General features: G+C 43.8%; 1 protein-coding gene across 1 annotated transcript in view; it reads right to left on the reverse strand.

Annotated features, from left to right (window-relative positions):
* LOC124774988 (transmembrane 9 superfamily member 3) overlaps nt 1–24772 on the reverse strand; it is a 99525-nt gene that overhangs the window by 12912 nt on the left and 61841 nt on the right. Inside the window, exons 9-10 of the mRNA XM_047249734.1 lie at nt 10066–10212; nt 3945–4028 (exon numbers count right to left, since the gene is read on the reverse strand). Coding sequence (XP_047105690.1) covers nt 3945–4028; nt 10066–10212 — 231 coding nt within the window. The remainder of the gene's footprint in view (nt 1–3944; nt 4029–10065; nt 10213–24772) is intronic.

Raw genomic sequence — 24772 nt, forward strand, 5'->3', positions numbered from 1 at the left:
GGGGAGAGACGGGGGGGAGAGACGGGGGGGAGAGACGGGGGGGAGAGACGGGGGGGAGAGACGGGGGGGAGAGACGGGGGGGAGAGACGGGGGGGAGAGACGGGGGGGAGAGACGGGGGGGAGAGACGGGGGGGAGAGACGGGGGGGAGAGACGGGGGGAGAGACGGGGGGGAGAGACGGGGGGGAGAGACGGGGGGAGAGACGGGGGGGAGAGACGGGGGGGAGAGACGGGGGGGAGAGACGGGGGGAGAGACGGGGGGAGAGACGGGGGGAGAGACGGGGGGAGAGACGGGGGGAGAGACGGGGGGAGAGACGGGGGGAGAGACGGGGGGAGAGAGGGGGGGAGAGACGGGGGGAGAGACGGGGGGAGAGACGGGGGGAGAGAGGGGGCAGAGACGGGGGAGAGGGGGGGCAGAGACGGGGGAGAGGGGGGAGAGACGGGGGAGAGGGGGGAGAGACGGGGGAGAGGGGGGAGAGACGGGGGAGAGGGGGGAGAGACGGGGGAGAGGGGGGAGAGACGGGGGAGAGGGGGGAGAGACGGGGGAGAGGGGGGAGAGACGGGGGAGAGGGGGGAGAGACGGGGGAGAGGGGGGAGAGACGGGGGAGAGGGGGGAGAGACGGGGGAGAGGGGGGAGAGACGGGGGAGAGGGGGGAGAGACGGGGGAGAGGGGGGAGAGACGGGGGAGAGGGGGGAGAGACGGGGGAGAGGGGGGGGAGAGGGGGGGAGACGGGGGAGAGGGGGGAGAGACGGGGGAGAGGGGGGAGAGACGGGGGAGAGGAGGGAGAGACGGGGGAGAGGGGGGAGAGGGGGGGAGGGGCAGTAAAGGAAAAAGAGGGATGGATGAAGACAATAGCACTGAGAGCCGCAGAGATGAGAAATAGTGACGGTCACTGAGAGACAGTGGCAGTGAAACAGGAAGAGAGATGGATGAAGATAGTACCAATTGGAGCAAAAGAGAGGATACAGTAGAAAGGAATGAGAGATGAGAGGTGGTCATACAGAGACTTGGGGGGTGAGGAAGGGTATCTGAACAACCCACCTCCCAAGACTTGTGAACACGAAAAAAATTTGTCAATTTTCCCCATTTCCTATACCCATATGTCAAAGTTTCCCAGTCTAGGGTCAAAACCCTAAGCATACCATCCCCAAGGACATGTGCGAAGAGTAGACATTGGTGGTTGAAGAGAAAGACAGCATGCTGCACCAAGCATGGAAGAAAGAGAGAGAGTGGCAATGGGAGGAGGGGAAAAAGGGGGGGACAAAGACAATGAGAGTGGGACACAGAGAGAGTGCAACTGGCAAGAGAAGGAGACAGTGGTAAGGAAGAGCGAGATTAGGGATGAAGACAAAGACAGTGACAGTGGGAGGGACAGATAGGAGAGAGAGCAAAAAGGAGGAAATGGGAACTGGAAGAGAGAGAGTGGTAATGGGAGGGAGATACTGAGTATGAAGGCTTCACTATAAAGAGAGAAGGTAAAAGGATTTACAATGTACTTTGTTAAAAGAGTGTGAATATGTTCACAAGCCAAAAATGTTTGCTGAGGAAGGCAGAATAAAGACTGAGGCAGCTAGTTTCCCCACTTCTGTCAGAAACTTTTAGAGAGGAGCATATCTGTCTTCTTTGTGTTCCACTAGAAGTATTTTTCAGCTGGCACAGAGTATAATTTTATAGCACAACTTAATTAAAGGAAGAGAACAGTTGATAATACATTCTAAGGCTACCAGGAATAGTCATATGAAAAGTGGAGGGAGTAACAATAGAGGGTAGACAAATTGATTATAGTAAGCAGGTTCAAATGTATGTAGGTTGCAGCAACTATGTAAAGACGAAGAGGCTTGCACAGGAGAGACTACTGTGAAGACTGCATCAAACCAGTCTTTGAAGTGAAGACAACAACAACCACAACCTCTTCATTTACTAACCATGTAATTCAGCATTCTTCTGGAGCACCACGTTTCAATGGTTCCATTCTGTGCACTGTGGGACTTTCCCTATCTCTGAGTGCTGCAATTTACACACTATGTGTAGTACTCAGAATCACTAGACTACTTGCACTGTACAGGAGAAATGAAGGCTGAATTAAATCTTGTTGTTGTTGTGGTCTTCAGGTCAGAGACTGGTTTGATGCAGCTCTCCATGCTACTCTATCCTCTGCAAGCTTCATCTCCCAGTACCTACTGCAACTTACATCCTTCTGAATCTGTTTAGTGTATTCATCTCTTGGACTCCCTCTACGATTTTTACCTGCCACATTGCCCTACAATACTAAATTGGTGATCCCTTGATGCCTCAGAATATGTACCATCAAGCAATCCCTTCTTCTAGTCAAGTTGTGCGACAAATTTCTCTTCTCCCCAATTCTATTCAATACCTCCTCATTAGTTATGTGATCTACCCATCATATCTTCAGCATTCTTCTGTAGCACCACATTTCAAAACTTCTCTTCTCGCCTAAATTATTTATCGTCCACGTTTCACTTCCATACATGGCTATGCTCCATACAAATACTTTCAGAAACGACTTCCTGTCACTTAAATCTATACTCGATGTTAACAAATTTCTCTTCTTCAGAAACACTTTCCTTGCCATTGCCAGACTACATTTTTATATCCTCTCTACTTTGACCATCATCAGTTATTTTGCTCCCCAAATAGCAAAACTCATTTACTACTTTAAGCGTCTCATTTCCTAATCTAATTCCCTTAGCATCACCTGATTCAATTAGACTACATTGCATTATCCTCGTTTTGCTTTCGTTGATGTTCATCTTACACACTCCTTTCAAGACACTGTCCATTCCATTCAACTGCTCTTCCAGGTCCGTTGCTCTCTCTGATAGAATTACTATGTCATTGGCGAACCTCAAAGTTTTCATTTCTTCTCCATGGATTTGAATTCCTACTCCAAATTTTTCTTTTGTTTCCTTTACTGCTTGCTCAATATACACATTGAATAACATCGGCGATAGGCTAAAACCCTGTCTCACTCCTTTCCCAACCACTGCTTCCCTTTCATGTCCCTCGACTCTTATAACTGCCATCTGGTTTCCGTACAAATTGTAAATAGCCTTTCACTCCCTCACCCCTGCCACCTTCAGAATTTGAAAGAGAATATTCCAGTCAACACTGTCAAAAGCTTTCTCTAAGTCTACAAATGCTAGAAATGTAGGTTTGCCTTCCCTTAATCTATTTTGTAAGGTAAGTCGTAGGGTCAGTACTGCCTCACGTGTTCCAAAATTTCTACGGAATCCAAACTGATCTTCCCCGAGGTTGGCTTCTACTAGTTTTTCTATTCGCCTGTAAAGAATTCGTGTTAGTATTTTGCAGCTGTGGCTGCAGGAGAGGACTGAGGGAAGGGGGGAGAGAAGGGTGGAGGGTGGAGGGCAGAGGGGGAGGGAGGGGGGAGGGAGGGAGGGGTGACGGGGGGGAGGGGGGAAGGAGGGGGGAGGGAGGGAGGGGAGGTGGGGGGGGGAGAGAGAGAGAGAGAGAGAGAGAGAGAGAGAGAGAGAGAGAGAGAGAGAGAGTGAGTCTCTTATGAAAAATAAAATTAACTGCTTCCATATTTAACAGTCATAAAATGAGTTTAAAAAAATCAAGTAGTAAATAAAAGTCACAGCAATAACTTGACAGCTTCTCTGCTGTTCGACGTATGGCAACCCAACTCTTAAACACAAAAAGTAAGGCTCGTGATACTGAAACAACAAGAAGCATAATTTGACATAAATGTTTAGAACAGATTCTGGCTGATGGTTCATTGTTGACTAATTTTATGAAAGTATGGTGCCATCTGAGGAAAAAAAATCTACAGATCAAAGAGTCATGATAAGATGATAGTATCTAATTAGCCCTGTCTGGCTGATGAAAAGGATGATTTAAGTGATGAGGAGAACACTATACAGTGAGAACTCCTAGTTTAAAGAATAAATATAACCGCTTACTTACTTTGTCTTGAAGAAGAAGTAGTAGAATGAGTACATGTAGACATAACCTGACGTCGATGCTGCTGCCAGGAAGCTTGTCCATTGCCTGAAAATTAATATTGCCTGGTAAATAAAAATACTGTGAATAAAGCAAAGCTAATCACAAACATCGCAACTTCTGAAGAAGAACTAGTCAATTTTCAAGCTGTCTGTTCTGTTTAAATGGTCATTATTTGAAGTAAAGAGCCAGGAAAGGCACAGTATCTTTTCTGTACACAGCAACGGAATGTGTACAGGTGAGAATTTTTTCCATAACGTTTGACTCTATAACTAACTGGTTGAAACTTTTTTCTATAGACTATGAAGAACTAATGATATTTGGCTCAAAATGGTAGGTAACTATTAAGGTGTATGTCCTACCACTAACAGCTGTGCATAAATACATAATGTACTCTTATGCAAAATTTGTATGCACAAAGAAATAATACATTTTCAATGGCTTCCTCTGTCAAGCATACTACGTCCTGCCTTTGATGTGAATATCTTGGATTATCTGACCAACAGCTAAGTGATTAGCCTCTTTATGAAATGCAAATGTATTTATCACTGTTTTGTTGAATTTTCTGACTCTGGTGTCTACATATGGTAAAAAGAGCACATTGGAGTTCGTAGATATCGACTAGCTCATTCAGGTTAGGACAAACAACTATCTAAATAAACTCAACAGGTTGTGTATATTGAATTTTAAGTAATACTTTGACAAGGAAATTTGTGACAGACAGCAGATTGTTACTCATTGAGCAGAACCTAAAATTTTATATTTCAGAACAATTCACAATCATATATACATAAGAAGTTATCTTAGACTACAACTTTTGCACATCTGAAAAATTATGCAGTGAAACAAATTTGTTACACAAGAAATTTAACACAATGCTCATGAACTTCATAGTTTCACATACAAAAACAGACTTTTTTTCCTTTTTTTCCCTCCACATGCAAAATCAGAAGCTCAAACATAGATATGAATAACTGTTTTCCAGACAGGAAAGCACTACGGCCAGCCTTAATCTCTACAGAAACTATTCAGCCAGAACTTTCCTCAGTACATCTGTAGAAACTGTATTGGACAAACTTACTTTGTCTAGAGATACTCTTAATTAATTTATCAAGCAGAACAACAAAATCTTATTGTTATGTACGACTGCAGGGATATTAAGGCTGCATGCAGGCATTATGATCAAGGTACGTTTGGTTGGATGATTAAAGGGACAGAACTACTACGTCATCAATCCTTTTTTCTGCGACCAGGGAGGTCTATACGACTGTAGATCAGAGACAGCCTACCACGCAAAATCCAGGGGTGAAAACCCCAACATCTACCAAATGTCAGCAAAGCTGAGTTAAGGTACAAAAAGAAAAAGGAAGACAGAGGAAGAAAGGCAGGGAAGGAGCCCCATGTAGGGGGCAACCAGAAGCTCTCAAAAGCAGAAAGCAATGAGGGTACATACATCCCCAGCATCTGCCACTTACCAGAGATACTCCACTCAGATTGCCTTGAAAAGACTAGCAACACGGACAGAGCAAGAGAAGCACAGAGGGACAAAAGATGAACAACTCCAAAACACCACGCGAGAAGATGGAAGAAGTGTAAAAGAGCAAGCAGGGTGAAGACCGGGATGGACTACCAAGCCTAGACAGCCACAGTCTGGTCTGGACACAGGATGCAACAGTGTTCTGCCAACGCCTAAATGGGCCAAGAAGGTTAAATGGCTGTCCCTTAAAGAGTGGTCTAACGCGCTTCACAGATAAAGTGAACAACTACGTCAGCCACAAAGGCATCGTCTCCTAACACCAGGGGTAGTGAGTCAGGGAGATTAAGAGTCCACGCAGTACAGTTAGGTTCAGACAGTCCAGCAAAATGTGGACCATCATCAAACGAGAGCCACAATGACAGTGGGATGGGTCCTCACTAGGCAGGAGATGACAATGAGTTAGCCAAGTATGGCCAATGTGAAGCCAACACAGGACGACAGAGGTCTTGAGAGAGGACTGCATGGAGGACCTCCACAGATTCTTGGTCTCCTTTGCCACCCGTAATTTATTTGGTGAAGTCAGAGTAAGCCATTCCATATTTGAGGCACTTGAGAAACTTGATGGCGTAATACTAATCAGAGGTCTGTTTTTGGAATACCAATCTCAAGAGCCAGTTTGGCCAGGCTATCAACGAGCTCATTTTCCAGGATCCTCATAAGGCCTGGCATCCAGACGAAGACCACTGAGCATCCACACGTTCTAGGGCATAAGGAGAACCCTGAATAGCAATGACTGACAGATGGCAAAAGTAACACTGGTCAAGAGCTTTCAAACTGCTGAAGGAGTCACTGTAGATGAGAAAGGACTCACTAGTGCAGGAACGAATATACTCAAGAACACACGAGATGGTCATCAACGCTGCAGTGAAAACACTATAGGCATCCGCCAAGGAGCGCAGTCCAGTATGTCCTGTGCGAGTATAATCAAAGCCTGCCCATGACCAGCAATCATCGATCCATAAGTGTAGACTACTTCTGAATCCCAGCTTGCACCAAGGATAGAGAGAAATTGGTGGCGGAGGCCTCAGTATGAACAGAGACTTTCGGACCTTGTGACAGGTCAAGCTGAAGCAGTGGCCAAGGGATGCATCCCTGAGGTGTACAGGAGTGGATCCAGAGGAAAGGTGGAAGAGGAAACAACTGAAATTCTCAGAGCATAGACCAGATGCAGATTGCGATCGTAATCCCTGATCTGGGTTGCCGTTGCAACAGATGGGTTACCGTGTTTGGAAAAAGGAGACAATAGATTGGATGCTTAGGAGAGCTTTTAACATGGGTAGCATAACAGGCACCTGATCCACAATGGAGGGACCCCAGCCTCCACAAGTAAGCTGTTCACAGGGCTAGTTCAAAAGGCTTCTGTCACAAATTGAACCCTGCAGTGGTGTATCAGATCCAGTATCCACAATGCTGAGAATGATGCCAAATGAGGTGCCAGACTCCCACAATCAAGGCGGATTGTATCATGGCTTTGTAAAGCTACAGAAGGGTAGTACAATCCACATCACAGCTGCTGTTACTCAGGCAGCGAAGAGTATTAAGGTGCAGCCAAAATTTTGGAGAAGATGGGGAATCCACATCAACCAAGAATCAAAGGCCAGTCTTAAGAAGCGATGAGTCTCTACAATACTGAGTGGTTGGTAGTACATGTAAAGTTCTGGTTGTGGGTGAACGGTATGGCATCAACAGACGTGCATGATGCGAATCTTGGCAACCAAAAATCGAATGCCATGGGTGACAGCTAATGCCTGCGACTTTCATATGGCACCCTGCAGTCGACATTCAGCGACACCCGCACTACAGGGGTAATAGTAGAGGCAGAAGTTGTCAACATACAAGGAGGGTGATACTGAAGACTTCACAGCGGCTGCTAGACCATTGATGGCCACTAGAAAGAGAGGGACACTAGCACAGAGCCTTGCAGGACTGCATTCTCTTGGATATGAGGGGGGTAATGTGGGAAGCCCTAACTCAAACCTGGAATGTAGTGCAACAGGAAGTTCTGGATGAAAATCGAGAGTGGACCCGGAGACCCCAATCACGAAAGGTAGCAAGGATGTGGTTTCATAAGCCTTTTGCAGGTTGAAGAAGATAGCTATAAGGTGTTGACATCAGGCAAAAATTGTTTGGATGGCAGACTCCAGGAAAAACCAGATTAACAGTAGTGCGGTAGTGGAACAGCCTTGGCGAAAACCACCCAGGGACAGAGCCAGAAGACCATGAGACTCGAGGAGCCAACACAGCTGCCAGCACACCTTGCTTTCAAGCAACTTGCAGGAAACTTATCGGGCGATAACTGCCCAGCTCTAGAGGGTGCTTATCCAGCTTCTGTACTGGGACACTGATGCTTTCTCACCATTGTGATAGGAACTCACCCTTGCTTCAGATGTGATTAAAGATGGCAAGAATATGATGCTGACAATCCACCAGTAGATGCTTGATCATTTGGTTGTGGATGCGGTCAGGCCCTGGGGCTGTATCAGGGCAGCGGGCTAGTACACTGAAATTCCCACTCACTGAACAAAGCATTATATGGGTCCAGGTAGGGTGTAGTAAAACATAATTGCTTTTGCTCCACTTACTGTTTCAAAACACAGAAGTCAGGTTGGTAATTCTCAGACACTGAGATTTGAGCATAGTGCAGAGCAAAATGTTTGGTGATGGCATCTGGGTTAGTGTAGACAGTGCCAATCAAGGTAATACTAGGTACACTTGCAGGTGTTTGGTATCTGTGAAGTGTCTGAACTTAGCCCAAACCTGCGAAGGAGAAGTACATGGTCCACGGTTGAAATATACCGTTAGGTGGCAGACCTGTGCACAAAGCCGCTTAAAGGCAATGAGGTGGGGTCCACTGATGGGTGCCACTTATGGCTTTGGGGAGCCTGCCTACAGTCTCTTATGGCCTCTGCAATTTCTGATGACCACTGAGGTACCGTATTCCGTCGGGACAGGCCCAAGGAATACGGGATCGCTAAATCCGCTACTGAAAGAATGACTATAGTGTTATTCTAGATAGTCTCATCAATATCTCCATACGGTGGAGAGCCAAGGCAGACAGCAAAGGTGAAAGCGGCCCAGACAGCATTGTTGAGAGACTTTTAATGGAACTGACAGTCACCGTCATGTCACCCGGGCTTAGTAGCCAAGAAGAAATCACCATCAGTCCTTGTGCAAACCAAGTATTGTGAGTAGTATTGCCCTGCTTGCCATTTAGCCCTACATTCCTTCCACGGCATAGCCAGGGAAGGAAACATTTTAGAGTCATACCTCTCTACATTGAAAGAAAGGACTGTTCTTTCATGGAGACTGCTGGGGAAGTATAGCCACCAGTGGGAGATAACTTCATCCACTTCATTTGCAGCTCACCCACCATCGTGCCACACATTACAAATGGAGGCTCTCTCCTTGGGCACCATCCAGCCTCACCAACATCTGCCTGGCCAGTAATCTGCTGCTCAGAGTCCCCGTGTCCCAGTCACGATGGGCGCATACTCCTTGTCATACACGGGGAGTTTTCAGCTCAGACACCAACAGTGCAATCCCTGTGTGGTTAGAGGCCTACTATCGTGCAGGTACTAGACAACTCCCCTACAACGGGATGGTTACCGTGCTGCGTTTGTGGTGTATTATCTTATTAAATGGAAGGGTGTGAGAATGGAAACACAAAAAGGTGGAGCATCCATCACATTGGGGAACATTTCCTGCACGATCTGCACTTCTGGAGAATTTTGAAAATTGGTAGCAGGTCAAACCCAACAATGGGGACCATGTGTTTATTTAATGAAAATTTGTGGAAAACACCCAGATGTGGAAACTCGAGGCCCAATCATAAACCAGGCCCTAGCAGTCAGCATCATGAAAACCAACCAATGGAGAGGCAGAGGGGGGAAAGAGATAGTGGAAGTGTAAGTTTGCAGCACATAAAGAAAGTAATGCTGCAAAGGCTGTGGCCCCGTGGTAACCATGCATGTACTCGCAAAAGATTTGCGATCGTTCTGGGGTCATAGGCATGTTTAGTGCACGTGTGTGGTTTTGTTCCCACATAACTGCATTAGTGCTCAACAAAAGAGGCATCATGTACACATATATCAAAAACTCTCTTACAATTTTATCTGCTTTGAAACCATATTCTATTAGTTTTCTATGAACAGTAAATTTTAAAATTATTGTCCCATTAAATATATCACAATCAACTCTGGTGTTTTTGAGAAACCATTATGGAACGTTATCATTTAGTTTAACAGAATAGTCAACTTAGAAACTGATTAGAAATTATACAGCCAATACACAGTTTTAAATTTATTTTAATACAAAAATCACCAGCTACTGATATGTCAATTTTGACATGTGGAAAATTGAAATCACCTTCCCAAACATAGTACGGACAACAGAAATGCCTAATCAGATGATTTCTGTTTTATACACAAGATATTGAATAATTACACATTAGTCCAATTACAACTTTCTGTTTCACTTTCTGCTGCATATGAAATAATGTACATGCAAAACAAGACCACCACCTTATAAAATAATTCATAATTTACTTACCACCGATAATCTTCTGCATTAAGGAGGAAGTATGTACAAACAATTGTAACACAAACTGTGACTATCATCAGTATGATGAACACAAGAAGCATGAAGCCATACACATAGTATATTTTATACGCCCAGAATGACGTGAAGATAAAGTACCTGTAACACAACAAAGTATTATTAAATCAAATGCATTTACAAATGAAAAAAAATAGAATTCTTCATTTTTTAATCAAGAGAGAAACTGGCATGAGAGGCTGCTACCTTGCTTTCAATTTCATTCGCTACCATTATCAACTTTAATCAAAGTACATGGTATTTGATTTTTTATTATGTGCTTCATGTATTAATAAAAAAGTGGATTTTACTTTCCAGAAATTTTCACCACCATAACAGCAGCTTCCCTTCTGTCATTAATATAAATTTGTATGAGTTCCTAAATATACTACACAGATGAATAATTAGCAATTTAGCACAACTTGTGTGTGCTACAGGAATTACTGACTTGGATACTGGGGAATTTTTTCGTATATGACACATTAATTCCTAACATTCCACAGATCTCATCATGAAGAGGAACATTAATTACACAGAAGCAAATACACTATATGTGACAACTTGTGCCAGCAAACAAGCATTCCATCACCCACCTAGACAGCCAACAAATTAAAGCAAATATGAAATGGTCTCAAAAACTAAGATACAGAATTCCCTGGTCCCGCATCACATGACTGTGCCCAAGTGTCCCGTTTAACAATTTCTCATTTATTTGTGTTGCCTTGTAGGCCAAGGATGTAATGTATTGTTGAATGTGATCTATCCATTTAACGGGAATTTTGTTCTTGAGAAAGTGTCAGTCACCCCCCCTCCTTCCCCCCCCCCCCCTCTCTCTCTCTCTCTCTCCCCCCCCCCCCCCCCCCTCCAGCCAAAGATGCTGTTACATTTCCTAAAGTTACTTTCGAAATAATTCCCGAAATAAACAACAGAAGGCAGCATCTGTCAAGGGACAGGTAGCAAAAGATCCATACTTTGTTCTCATATGAATTGAAGCCAGTTTTCAAACAATAGGGGGCTTGCATGTCAAGAAAATTAAGGCCCGAGCTATACTCAGGTGCCATCTTTTGGACACAGCATTGTGAGCCGAGCTATGCTTGGGCTTGGTCTGCAAAGTGTTAACAATATCTGCAATTTTGGTGTTCAGGCAACGACTGAAAGGAGGAAATGCAACACAATCTTCCCAAGTGAAAACATTTTGGCAAATGCAATTTTGCACTTTTGTCTTCTCACCATCAAGGTCAGTTTTGGTGCTTGTACATTCATCGAGTGGCTCTAATCCATTTACTGACAATCTACATTACATCTATATCTACATTTTCATCTACATCATACTTTGCAAATCACTCAATGGTGTGTGGTGGAGGCTACTTCTGGTACCAGTAACTGATCCCTCTTTCCCTATTCCACTTGCAAATGGCACACAGGAAGAATGGTTGTTGGTAAGCCTCTATATTACCTCTAATTTCTCAAATTTTCTTGTTGCGGTCAATTCACTATATGTATGGGGGAAGTAGTAAAATGTTTTCTGACTCTTCTGGAAAGCGTTCTCTCGAAACTTCATTAGTAAATCAATCCATGACGCATAACACCAATATTGTAATGTCTGCCACTGGAGTTTGTAGAGTACCTCTGTAATGCTCCTGAACCGACTAAATGATCCCATGACAAAATGTGCTGCTCTTTGTAGGATGTTATCTATCTCTTCTATCATTCCTACTTTGTAAGGATCTCAGATAGATGAACAATACTCAAGAATCTGTTAAACAAGTGTCTTGTAAGCCACTTCCTTCATAGATGAGTTGCATTTCATTATGATTCTTCCTATGAATCTGTCTGGCATCTGATATTCCTTATGTTTGCTTTATCTAATCATTCCACTTAAGGTCGCTCTGAATAGTTACAGATTGTTTCCAGCAATGCATCATAAATAGTGTTGTGCAGCAGAGGATTTCTACTCTTATGTATGTGCAATATGTTACATTTATTCACGTTCAAATTCCAGAGCCTGCACCATTCATCAATCCTCTGCAGAACATTCTGAAAATCGATACTGCCTTCTGGCATTGCTACTTTCTTACACACAACCGCATCTTCTGTGAACAATCTTGCAGAGCTTTCGATGCTCTCTACCAGATCATTTATATACACTGTAAACAGCAACTGTCCTATCACACTTCCTTGGAATGCTCCAGAAATTACATTTACATCTGTTGATTTTGCTCCGTTCACACAAGGGCATCGAGTTCTCTACCAGTAAGAATTTCTCCAATCAAGTCGCAAATCAGGTCCAGTATTCAGTAAGCTGATTTTTTTTATTTTTTATTTTTTCCCACTAAATGGCAGAGTGGGATGGTGTCAAATGTCTTCTGACGTCAAGGAACATGGCATCAATCTAAGCACCATTGGGGAAGGAAGAGAGCTGAATGGAAAGGACTTGAGAGGTTTAGGGAAAAAGGTGGAGTTTGGAAAAGTCAGCTGAGTTTTGGAAGGTCTCTGCTTACACAATCCATGTTGATTTTTATAGAGAAGAGTTTCTTTCTGCAAAATGTTTTGAGCATAAAATGATATAGGCCTTTAATTACGTGCATCTGTCCTACAACCCTTCCAGAAAATTGGAATGATCTACACTTTTTCCAGTCACTAGGTATCTACTGTTACTCCAGCAATGTATGATAAACTGCTAGTAGAAGGTGAAAAAGTATTTTGCATCTTTGTAGGACCTTACATTTATTTAAGCCAAAGCATCTAAGGATTTTTTGCCACTCCAGTAGCTAGATTTCTTTTTTTTATATTTGATGAAAACCTCATGCACAGCTCTTCTTGAGCCCATTTTGCTTTTGTTTGTCAGCAAGACTTAAGATGTTTATACAAATCAAAATAGCTCTGAGCACTATGGGACTTAACATCTATGGTCATCAGTCGATGTTTATACATGTGGTGGGTGAAGCTCTCCATTTCCACAGTAGCTTTCAAATACAATTGGTGAACTATGCCAGGTCTTTCCAATTCATCGTAGCTTTGCCTGGCACATACATGTCTGGAGTGTACTGCACAATACCTCAAATTCTGTCATTTTATACTCATTATTTCCATGCTCATAGATAAATATCTGATTCTGAATTACAAGGTAATTTGATATACATTTGTCACATTTACTAAGCAGAAATAGCTTCCTACATTTTTTTGATGGATAAAAAAACCTACTCACCAAATGGTGGCAGGAGAGCACGCACATAAAAAAAGGTTTCAGGTATGCATGCTTTTGGAGCCAGTTACTACTCCTTCTGGCAGAAAGGTTGAAGGGGAAGGAAGAGAGCTGAATGGAAAGGACTGGAGAGGTTTAGGGAAAAAGGTGGAGTTTGGAAAAGTCAGCCAGAACCACAGGTCAGGGGAGACTTTCTGCACAGGATGAGAAGGAAAGACAGATTGTTGAGGACTGGAAGTCCCCAACAATCAGTCTTTCCTTTTCATCCCATCTGGTAGACTCCCCTAACCTGGGGTTCTGGGTGACTGTTCCAAACTCTACTCTTTTTCCTAAACCTCTCGTCCTTATCCTTCACTCCTCTTCTTTCCCTTTCGACCCTTCTGCCAGAAGAAGGAGCCACTGGCTCCGAAAGCTTGCATATCTAAAACCTTTTTTATGTGTGTGTTCCCCTGCCGCTGCTTGGTGAGTAGACTATTCATCTATCCAATTACATTACATTACACTGTCAAAAATTGATTATTTTTGTTGATATATTCCTACATTTTTTGCCATTCCTGTTGACACAAAATAGTCTATGATGCTACAACAGCCATACCATTTATTACCTGCTCTGTATCAACGTGCTCCCAAAGTTCTGTCCTATTTGCAATCAAAAGATCTAAGATGTTACCATCATAAGTTGGTTCTCCTGCTAATTTTTGGCTACAGCATTTGGAAGAATATCACAGTAGTCCTTCCTTTTCACTATCCACTGTAATCATTTCACATTCCATCCACAGCTGTCAAATTAACATCCCCTCCCCCTACCAATTATAACAATGTCAGGAAATTTACATGCCAACTTTCGAACTTTGGTTTAAATTTCCACTGTTTCAGCTCCTGAAGATTGAGTCCTTAAAACCAAATGACAAAATTAAAAGTTTGTTAAAGGACAACTTCTAAATACCATGATCTGCATTTTAATTAAAATGTTTAATAGCCAGCTGGTATTTGGTCGTACAACCCATCATCAGTGGCATCTGATATAGAGAGCAACAAACAACTACATGTGCATTCATGTGCACGAAATGACAATTTTATACATAACAGCAGAAACATAAATCTACTTATATCACGTATCTTTATATCAGTAACATGTATGTTAGTTATAAATTCTTTGTGATGTTAAACTTTATGTTCATTTTGAAAGAAAACAACAATGCAGATATTTATAACCCACTTCAACCAAATCTGTGTTAGGATATGAAATCCATCGAGTTTGTAAATGTTTACAGTAGTTCTGTATGTAAGCGCTGACAATTCTTAGGCAGTGATATTTCTTGGCAATATTTGACATAAATGTCATGTAAATATGAAACTGACAGATAAGCCGAAGAGTCTATATTACGTGTACTGTGACAATATTATGAAAACAATAGTACTGAATCCCACTACTGGTGCATGAGGAGAGTGAGTGCACTAAGTGTGGGTCACTGCATGTGTGTACTCAATCGCCTGCTAACTGTATCAATGCAGGCCGCTCACTTGAGGGCACCAGTAGGAAGCATGCACATGGCACGGTCTCTGTTGTGCCGTCTACCAGGGGCCAAGCCCATGTATGTGTAGAGCAGCAGTGACTGAACCTCTTCTTGTATTTCAAGGTGTATCACATACATACCGATGTTCTGTGTCTTGTGGAGTCCCGATAAGCTTAATGTTTGGCGGTTATGAACCATGTTTGTGCAACTTGGATCAGTTTTGTGTACTACTTGGTTACTACACAATCAGTCACAAGTTTCGAATGATTCCCACATCTGCAATCTTTAAGTGCTGTTCCATCAAGTTTATTCATTATGGATGCCATGCTACTGGCTCTGACTGAACAGTTTACTTTGGCTGTGATCACTTTCTCGGCTTCCATAAACAGACAGGGTACCCTCCCACTGGTCAATCCCCCCACTTTTTCTCCATAAGATGATTCAGCCAAGGATTTGTGGAAGCTTACAAAAATGGACTCAGACAGAATTTGTTGACTTCTGGTGTGACAGACTCAAATTTGTGTAAAAACTTCTTAATCTCGTGGATTCCACCTAAGGAGTATCAATTACTGTGTCAGCTTGTTACTTCACAAGAAGCAGCAGCTCTTACTTTTGAGCACATGTGCAGTTTATTGTCCAACTAGTATTGCAAACAAACAGATGCCATAGTAGTGCAAGTTGAATTCTACTCATGCCACAAGAAATCAAAATAGTCATACAGGGCCTGGGCAGACAACCTACACGGTCTTAGCCGTAAGTGTAAATTCATTACTGATGTCCATAACGAGTCTTATGCAGACACTATGGAGCATGACACAATTGTCTGTTTAGCTCCAGACAAGGAAGTGGACAAGGAAGTGCTTCAGAAAGCTTTACTCTGTGAAAACCCCCCTCTGGCAGAAGTTCTGCAAACAGCACAAAGCTTCATAAATAGACGTCTTCGACGCATCATGAATATATCTGGTGGCCAGAAAAAATAGGTAATGAACTCTGGTGAATAACAAACCAGATACCTATAGAAGACCAGATACGAGAGAGAAAGTGTGGCTGGTTGGGGCACACCTTGAGAAAACCAGATGGAGCCATCGAGAAAAAAGCATTGGAATGGAATCCCCAGGGAAAAAGGAAGAGAGGAAGACCGAGGGGCACATGGAAGAGGACAGTGGAAGGGGAAGCAAAAAGAGTTGGCAAGATCTGGGCAGAATTGAGGCAAATGGCCAAAGACAGACGGATGGCGAGTTCTCCCGGACGCCCTATGCCCCCATAGGGGCCAAAGGAATTAAGTCAAGTAAGTCAAGTCAGTCAAGTCACAATCTTTAGAAATTCCTCAGGCATTGAATGACCAAATTGAAGCACGGGGCACTGTGGGCGTCGCATGCCTTGTTATGCCAGAATGTACCTTTTGCTGGAGCCTGGACAGAGAGTTTACTTTTCAAATGTTGAAATCCGACCTACTCCCAACCCCTTGTTTCGCTACGTTCTCTCTGGGCCACTATGATGACAGACAGCTTGCATGAGGAAGTGACAGTGGCAGCAGTAAACATGCAGGCCCAGCACAGAGCAGACCCAGGCTGGGCCCAGCAGCCACAGCCACCACAGCACCAGCATCAGTGTTATCTGTTTCAGTTTTGCCTTTCTGTTTTGTGCAGCACGAATTTTTGGCATGCCCTAAGCCAGGGGCGGGCAAATGTTGCACGTGGCTCATGAGCGCACAGTGCTGCACATGTGCTGCTCGTGTGCAGTCATCAAGCGGGGAGGTGGCGACAGCCGGCAGGTTGTGGGTAGTACCAGGCTAAGCTGCGGACGTCGACACGAAGCAACCACTACGTAGTGGACGTTGTATTTCGTCATGTCTCTCATCTAACTCATTTAACATTTTATGGAGCACTGTTTTCAATTTGTCAGGACGACAACAATGATAGCCCAGCGGTACATGCAAGTTATAAGATTGCGCTTAATATAGCAAGAGCTGGAAAACCATTTGCTGAAGATGGGTTTATAAAGGAGTGCATCAATGACGCTGCTGATTTACTTTTCCCACTGAATACAAATCAGTTTCCAGCTATCACTCTTTCTCGGCGGACTTTTAAGTCGCCATGTAAGTGCCATGGTAGGTGACGTTCGCCACCAATTAAGGAGTGCAGTGCAGGAGTTTATTGCATTTTCCATCGCACTTGATGAGTCCATATATATTTTAGACACTGCGGAATTAGTGATTTATGTCCGCGGCGTGGACACTGCTCTGCACATAGCAGGGGATTTTTTAGATATGATATATCTTTAAAAAGCACGACCACCGGCGCGGACATCCTAAAAGCCGTTGAAGAAGCTATCGATTCAGCTGGCTTAAACTGGGAACGTTTGGTGTCAGTGACAACACACGGAGCACCTGCAATGAAAGGGGAACAAATGGGATTTGTTGGAGTACTACGAGAAAAGCCTCAGCGTACAGAAGAAACACTGTGCAGCATCCTCTGCATTTTGCACCAAGAAGTACTCTGTGCAAAAGCAGCAAAACTGGGGGACATCATGCAAGTGGTTATTCGGGCAGTTAATTATTTGAGATCCCACGGGATTACACATAATGTCACACATATTTAGATGAAATTGAGGATGAGTACAGTGACATACAATAACACAGTGAAGGCCCCTCGCTTAGCCTCGGTAATGTACTCAAAAGAGTTTTTGAGCTGAGAATACCAATAAATAATGTTTTAAAGGACAAAGGAAGGTATGATCCCAAGTTAGAAGATCCAGAGTGGGTTGCCGACCTTGCATTTTTAGTGGACATTACCGGACATGTGAGTGCACTGAACACAAGTTTGCAAGGAGAAAATCAGCTAATTTGTGAAATTGCTGAAAAGGTGCAAGCTTTCACTAGCAAGCTTGAGCTGTGGGAACGACAGCTCTCGTCAGGGAACGCACTGCATTTCCCTACTCTGTCTACTGTGCGAGAACAGAATTGCAAAGAATATGTTTCCGTACTTCATGCAATAAAAGAGGAATTTCTCAGGCGATTTGAGGATTTTTCATATTTATCCCAAGTTTTGAATGGTTATCGAGACCATTTGCTGTTTCTGTAGATGATATTCATCCCAATTTACAAATGGAATTAATAGATCTACAGCGTAATTCTCCTCTGAGAGACAAGTTCCTTTTGGCAAGATGTGTAATAGACTCTTATCAAGACTTTCCACAGCAAGAGTTTCTTCATCTCCACCGTGAAGCCGCGAAGATAATGTTAATGTTTGGTTGGACATACGTTTGTGAGAGATTTTTTCTGTTATGAAAATAAGTCTCAGTTAAAAGCAAACATCAGTGATGAAAATTCACGTAACTGTTTGCGTTTGTCTGTATGTAGAAATTTTCTTCCAGACACTAAATGTATTGTAAACTCCACCTGTGATAATTAAATAAAACATATCGTAGATAATAGGCACTCTTTCAAAGCACGATTTCTTTCAAGCACTCCTACTAACCTTATGCCTTCATTCAATAAAGCAAGCTAGGAAACAAAACGCATTACAGAAGACGGAGTGGAAGACGGCATGGTGGGGAGGGGAGAGAAGCGGGTGGTCAGCTTGCCCGTGTGCACGCAGAACACCTGGTAACTGCACACGAGCAACTGCACCGCACACGTGCAGGATTCTTGCCCGCCCCTGCCCTAAGCGCAGGGCCAGCTGTTATGCTCACCAGAAGAAAAGTCACATCGCCTCCGTGTCGTTCGTCGAAGGTTGCTCAAGATATGCATATAAATGTAAACGGCGTGACTCCAATGCTTGTGACTTCTCCCAAGTTGTTTATCAAGTTAAGTGTTGTTCGCCAAGTGATCCGGCTTCAGGTCAACAAAGGTGCTGCAATGACTTTATTGAAATCTCAGACCTATGCGAGTTTCGCTCCCTCTGTTGACACTATTAACGCAGAAGCTGGCTAGTCATAGCAAACAGAACATTGCACTGTTGGGACAATTTATGGCATCTGCCCCTTACAAATCAGTGGTCCATTCCATTACACTTTTGGTGGTTGCTGGTGCCAGTGTTGAGAACTTGTTCGGGATGTACGCATGTCAGGCCTTTGGAATTTCTATCACCGATGCAGTTCACCTTTTGTCTGATCAGGTACCGTATTCCCAATTGGAAATACTGTGTGATGAGTTTTCAGAGTTGTGGATACATATCCTCTCCCATACCAGGAGAGGAACTGTCAGCGAAATTATTGAGTGGTCAGTGGTTTTCTAAAATTGATTTGTCTGAAGCATATCTGCAGGTTCCCGTGGACAAAGTCTCTGCAAGTTCTGGTTTTGAATACTCCTTTTGGTCTCTATCAATATTTACACCTTCCTTTTGGTGTGGCAAGGGCCTTGCTGTTTTCCAATGATTTTTCAGGCAACTGATTATGCCTGTCACAGGTTGCATTAATTATCTGTATGCTATTGTTGTCACGGGCAGTTCCACATTCAATCACTTGAAAAATTTGTGCACTCTGTTTTCTGTCTTACTGTTTGCAGGCTTACAGTGTAACATCACATAAACTTAGTTTTTTAAGCTTTTTATCGTTTATTTGGGGTTCACCGTCTCATGGGATGCAGTTCACCCTCTGCCAGTCCATGTCTCCACTGTTGTGTCTGTCTCTGTGGCTCACTACTTGTCCACGAAGGAGCATCACATCTTCCTAAAGAAGACAGCTTACTATCACAAATTCCTGCAGGGGGCAGCTACACTGGTCCAGCCGTCGCATGCCAGAATGTACCTTTTGCTGGAGCCTGGATAGTGAGTTTACTTTTCAAATGTTGAAATCTGACCTACTCCCGACGCCTTGTTTAGCTACGTTCTCTCTGGACCAGCACATAGTTTTGGCAACTGACACCTCACAGTACGGACTTGGCATGGTCCTAGTGCACCAATACGTTGATGGCTCTTAACAGCCTGTTGCTTTCACCCCTGAATCTCTCACTCAGGCCCAGCAGCATTACTCTCAGGTGGAGAAATAAGCTATTGCCACAGTCTTTGCTGTCAAGAAATTTCATGTTTTTGTATGGCTCTGAGTTTCACCTTATTACTGACCATAAACCCTCAGCTTCCTTGTTTAACCCTCATACTACTTTGCCTGACACGGCAGCACATCACCTACAACACTGGTGCTGTTCTTCTCTTGCTACAATTCCAAACTCAATTTTTGACTTGGGTCTAAATGTGCCAATGCATACTCTTTGTCCCACCTTCCTGTGCGTCCTAATCTTGACTTTGATTGGGAAGAATTTCTTTGCTTCCATTTTAATACTGAAACATAGGCCGCAGTCAAGGCTTTCCCAATTATGAGCTTGTGCATAGGAGCTACCATTGGCGCTTGCATGGCTCTCTGCCACGGGGTTTGGATTGTTCAGCAGAGCTGGCCAGATTAACCACCGGGTCAGACTTCGGATCCCCTGCACAACTATTTTTACTACGATGTTGCCTCTTTTTTTGATGATGTTTTGCTGATCTGCAAGGACGACCTCTCCCCCAGAGTAGTCATTCCCACTGCATTATAGCGTGATGTTCTACACCTTCTCCACCAGCGCCATTGGGGAATTTCGTACGCTAGGAGATATGATTTTCGGCCAGGGATTGATGGTGAAGTTGTCCATTTTGTTGTGTCTTGTAAGCAGTGTGCCCGACAGGAGGCAGCTCGCGTGGCATGGCCCACTCCACACCAGCCACTGGAACACATTCATGTTGACTTTGTGGGTCCCTTCTTGAATTCCTATTGGCTCTTGGTTGTGGATGCATTTTCTTGGTTTCCTTACATTCTTACGTGTGTGTGGACATTGACTGAGATCACATTCTTATGTTTTTGAGGTTTTTTTTATTGACAGATTGCCTTCTACCTTAGTTTCCGATAATGGCCCCAGTTCCTTATCACACCTTTCGACTGTTTTGTTCCCATTACGGTATTCATCATGTTACGGCTCTGCCATTACACTCTCAATCAAATGGAGAGGCGGAATGCCTAGTGCATATATTCAAGTCTCAAATTAAAAATTCTGCTGTGGTTTCTGCCCTTCTCCGTTTTCTGAGCTCCTATCGCTTCATGCCTGTGGGTGAGTGGAGCCGAGCTGAGTTACTTCATTGCTGATAGCCACACATGTTCCTCCACCTTCTGTGACCCGTGTTGCACCGTCACAGTCAGGTTTGCCAGCCATTCTGCACCACAATCGCTGGTGTGGGTGTGAGGATTTGGTCACCTGGCCATGTGGATACATGCCAGTGTTGTCCACTGCTGGGGACACAATCTTTGTGACATCCATATGGCTGATGGCATGCCACTTTGATCAGCTGCATCCCTGCTCGCCACCAGGAGCTACCGGTTCACGAGAGCAGCCTCTGTCGTCACAGCCCATCCTGCCGCCCTCCACCTCAAGCCTGTCGTCCCTCTGTGGATGCACCCCCATCCCAGTGGCTGCCCCCCCCCCCCCTTTCACATGCAGCACCCTGGGGTTCCAGCTTTCTGGCATCAGGCACTGGTCTGTCTCTGAGCTTGGGTCCACTTTTCCAACCTGCTGTTCACGGTGCGCTGCTTCCAACGGCGCCTACGCCATCATCGCCTACGCCATCATCGCCTACGCCATCATCGCCTATGCATCATCGCAAGTGGGTCCCGCCCATCTCCTCCAAACTGGGACCTGCCTGCTGATGATGACACAAGAGATGGCAGTGGTACTCCCCCCCCCCCCCTCCTCCTCCTACCATCCCACCTCACTGGTGCTGTCGTTGAGCACCACACGGCCCTGCTAGAGTCCCAGCACATTCCAGCCCTAAGCTCCAGTGCCCACCCGCCACATCGTTCCAATTCCTCCATCGGTACCAGTTGCTGCTGTTCCATATCTGATTGATGTCTCTCTCATTCCGCTGCCAGCATCTCCTCTGCTGGGCACCCACTTCATAAGAGGGAGATAGATGCTGTATCCCACTACCAGTGCATGAGAGTGTGAGTGCCGAGTGTGGATTGCCATGTATGTGCATTCAAATCAGCCGCCAACTGTATCGGTGCGGGTTGGCCACTAGAGGCTTCCAGCAGGAAGTGTACACACAGCATGGTCTCTGCCATACTATATACCGACAGCTCACACCTACACGGATTGTTCAATTTAATTGAAGACATTGAAATATCTCAAAAACTACACATCGGAGTAAAAAAAAGTTATAATTCCAATTTTTTTGTCTCGGAGGGGGACATCCAATGATACCACACATTTAGTGCAAGGGTGGCAGAGGGGCAATTTTGAAATCTTCAATGGTAACCCCTGTTTCCTGTTGCAGATTACCATTCTATGACAAAATCTACACACAGTTTGTCTGGAGCATTTTCTTCGTTTCACCACAGATGGTAATGTAACCAGAGGAACAGAACTGGGTACACAATCGTAATTTATGACATGCCCCCTTGAATATCCAATGATACATGGAACCTCACCTCCATGCTGCAAGGATAGGACAGGTCAGTATTTCATAACTTCCAATTGGAAACCCCATCTGCAATGTTGTATTCCTCTGACATATCAAATAGGGAACCACTCTATGCACCACTGCGGCTGTGGCTCGAGGCCAATACCACTCTACTTTTCCAATTAGAGCAAGTGTTCAAATGTATTACCATCAACTTCAATAGACTTAATGATCTACTTTTCAAATGACCATACACAGAATATAAGCATATTTGCAGGAATGTCAACACAGGTATTTCTGGTGTGGTCGACCATGTCCTCATGGCCTGTTGGCACTTGCTGATGCACCTGCCGATCCACCGACCAGTGTAAACATGATCTAATATGTCACATACTACAATTACGTAATGCGCTGGGCAACCATAATTCAGAAACCACATACGTTGTTGAACATCCTAGGCAACAACCTGCTGTAGTACTGGTAGTTACTGTTACAGAAATGTTCGATATTTGTATCCATTCAATGTGCCGTCGATAAAATATGAACCAATGAGTTTGTTTCCCTCAATGCCACACCATATGTTTTCCAAGCAAGTACATTGATGTCAACTTGCCGCAACCATTGGGGATTGTCTAGACTCCAGTAAAGTATGCTATGCCAGTTAATGCTACAATGGTTTGTGAATGTAGCCTCATCAGAAAATAGTACCTTGGCAAAAGACGTGGCGGTCGCTTACCTTTGTTGACATGCTCATTCACAAAGCACTACCCAGTAATGGAAATCGGCACCATGAAGTTCTTGATACTGTGAAATGTGGCATATGGATGATACTTATGACAATGCAGTATTGTGACAACATGACCTATGAACAGATTGAAATCACAGTGTAATTGCCGGGTGCGTATCGGTGGATTGTTGTGCACTGCCGGAAGTACAGCTATTCCATGAGCTTCTCCTGTAACACGTTTACTTCATTTCCTTTTGCCGGTCTGTATGCTGCCATCAGACATAAAGGTGTTCAAACCTTGTGAAAGAATGAATGAGACTGAGCTTCCTTTGGGAAACACTCAACATATAAGGCAACAGCAGCCTCAACATTTCTCCTGCATCCTCTGTGAATCAGGATCATTTCAATTTTTCCTTTTGTGGTTGCAACATTCATCATCCACTAGTAATGTCTGTTCTCCAAATGATAGGTAGGTGTGCACGCAGTGAATACTGCTCAAGTATTGTAATGTTGAGCTTCCATCTGTTCTATGTCTGCACAATGCATGACCTCTGTTCACAGCATACTGCCTATTATGACACAACATAGTTTGCTACACAGCCACAGTGGTGCGTCAGGTAGGCCCCTGTTCGATATGCCGGAGGAATGCAACGTCATGAATGGGGGTTTTCAATTACAAACCCCTGCAGCATGGGGGCATGGTCCCACATGGCACTGGATATTCAAGGGCCACTGAGTAGTACGTCATAAATTATGATTTTTACCCATTTCTATTCCTCTAATATGAGAGCCATTTATGGCAAAATGAAGAAAATGCTTCAGACAAATTATATGTAGATAAAATGGAGGGTCATTTCAAACTTTCAGCCAAAAGGCATTTTTTTTAATGGGTGCGCGCGCGCGCGCGCACACACACACACACACACACACACACACACACACACACACGCGCGCACACACAAACCACTGTGCAGGGCAGGCCATTTTTATTTCTGGGATCATATTTATATGAATCTACGGCATGCATTCATACACGTAAAATACTATGTTTGGATAATTAGTACGTAAGGGTAGAATAAACACCAAGTATAAAACTGCAAAATGAATACAAAAATAGAATTGATATCAACGCCATTATACATATAACATTGGCCAAGTTGGCATTAATGCAAATCCCTGTCTATTGTGTAACTAGATAGTCAGTTTGGGCTGCATTTCAATGGTCAGCCAATGTATCAAGACTAATTAGACAATTTTTCACACAGTAGATGGAGAGACTCCAAACTGAATTAATCAATTAAAACACTGTTACAGTTTTGAATGTACATCTCATTTTTTGTGCCTCAGTCTATTCATTGCGTATATTGTCAGGATGTTTTGTCATAAGTGTATATCTCAATTTCTTCTAGAATGTTAAATAATCTACCTTTTTGTGCTTTACAAACAATGGTGCTGTCTTTATCAGTGTCATAATCAGAATGCTTGTATTCTCTTAAATGAGCACTGAATGATGATGGACTGGCTTCACTAATATTAATATGTTCGCTAGTTTCTCTCTTTCTCCAACATAAATTTTATCACATTAATTGCATGTTATTTTACGTATTCCTGATTGGCCCTTATCTATGTTTTGTATCACACATGATCTTACAATGTTATCCATTCTGAACCCAATTTACAACCTTGTTTTTATTTTTAAACAAATGACTTATTTTACCACAAAAGCGACCTCAATACTGCAAGGTTATAAACTTATCTTTTTCTATTTTCTTGCTCCTTCCTAACACAA

The sequence above is a fragment of the Schistocerca piceifrons genome, chromosome 2 (assembly GCF_021461385.2).
Source record: "Schistocerca piceifrons isolate TAMUIC-IGC-003096 chromosome 2, iqSchPice1.1, whole genome shotgun sequence".
NCBI classification, from domain to species: domain Eukaryota; kingdom Metazoa; phylum Arthropoda; class Insecta; order Orthoptera; family Acrididae; genus Schistocerca; species Schistocerca piceifrons.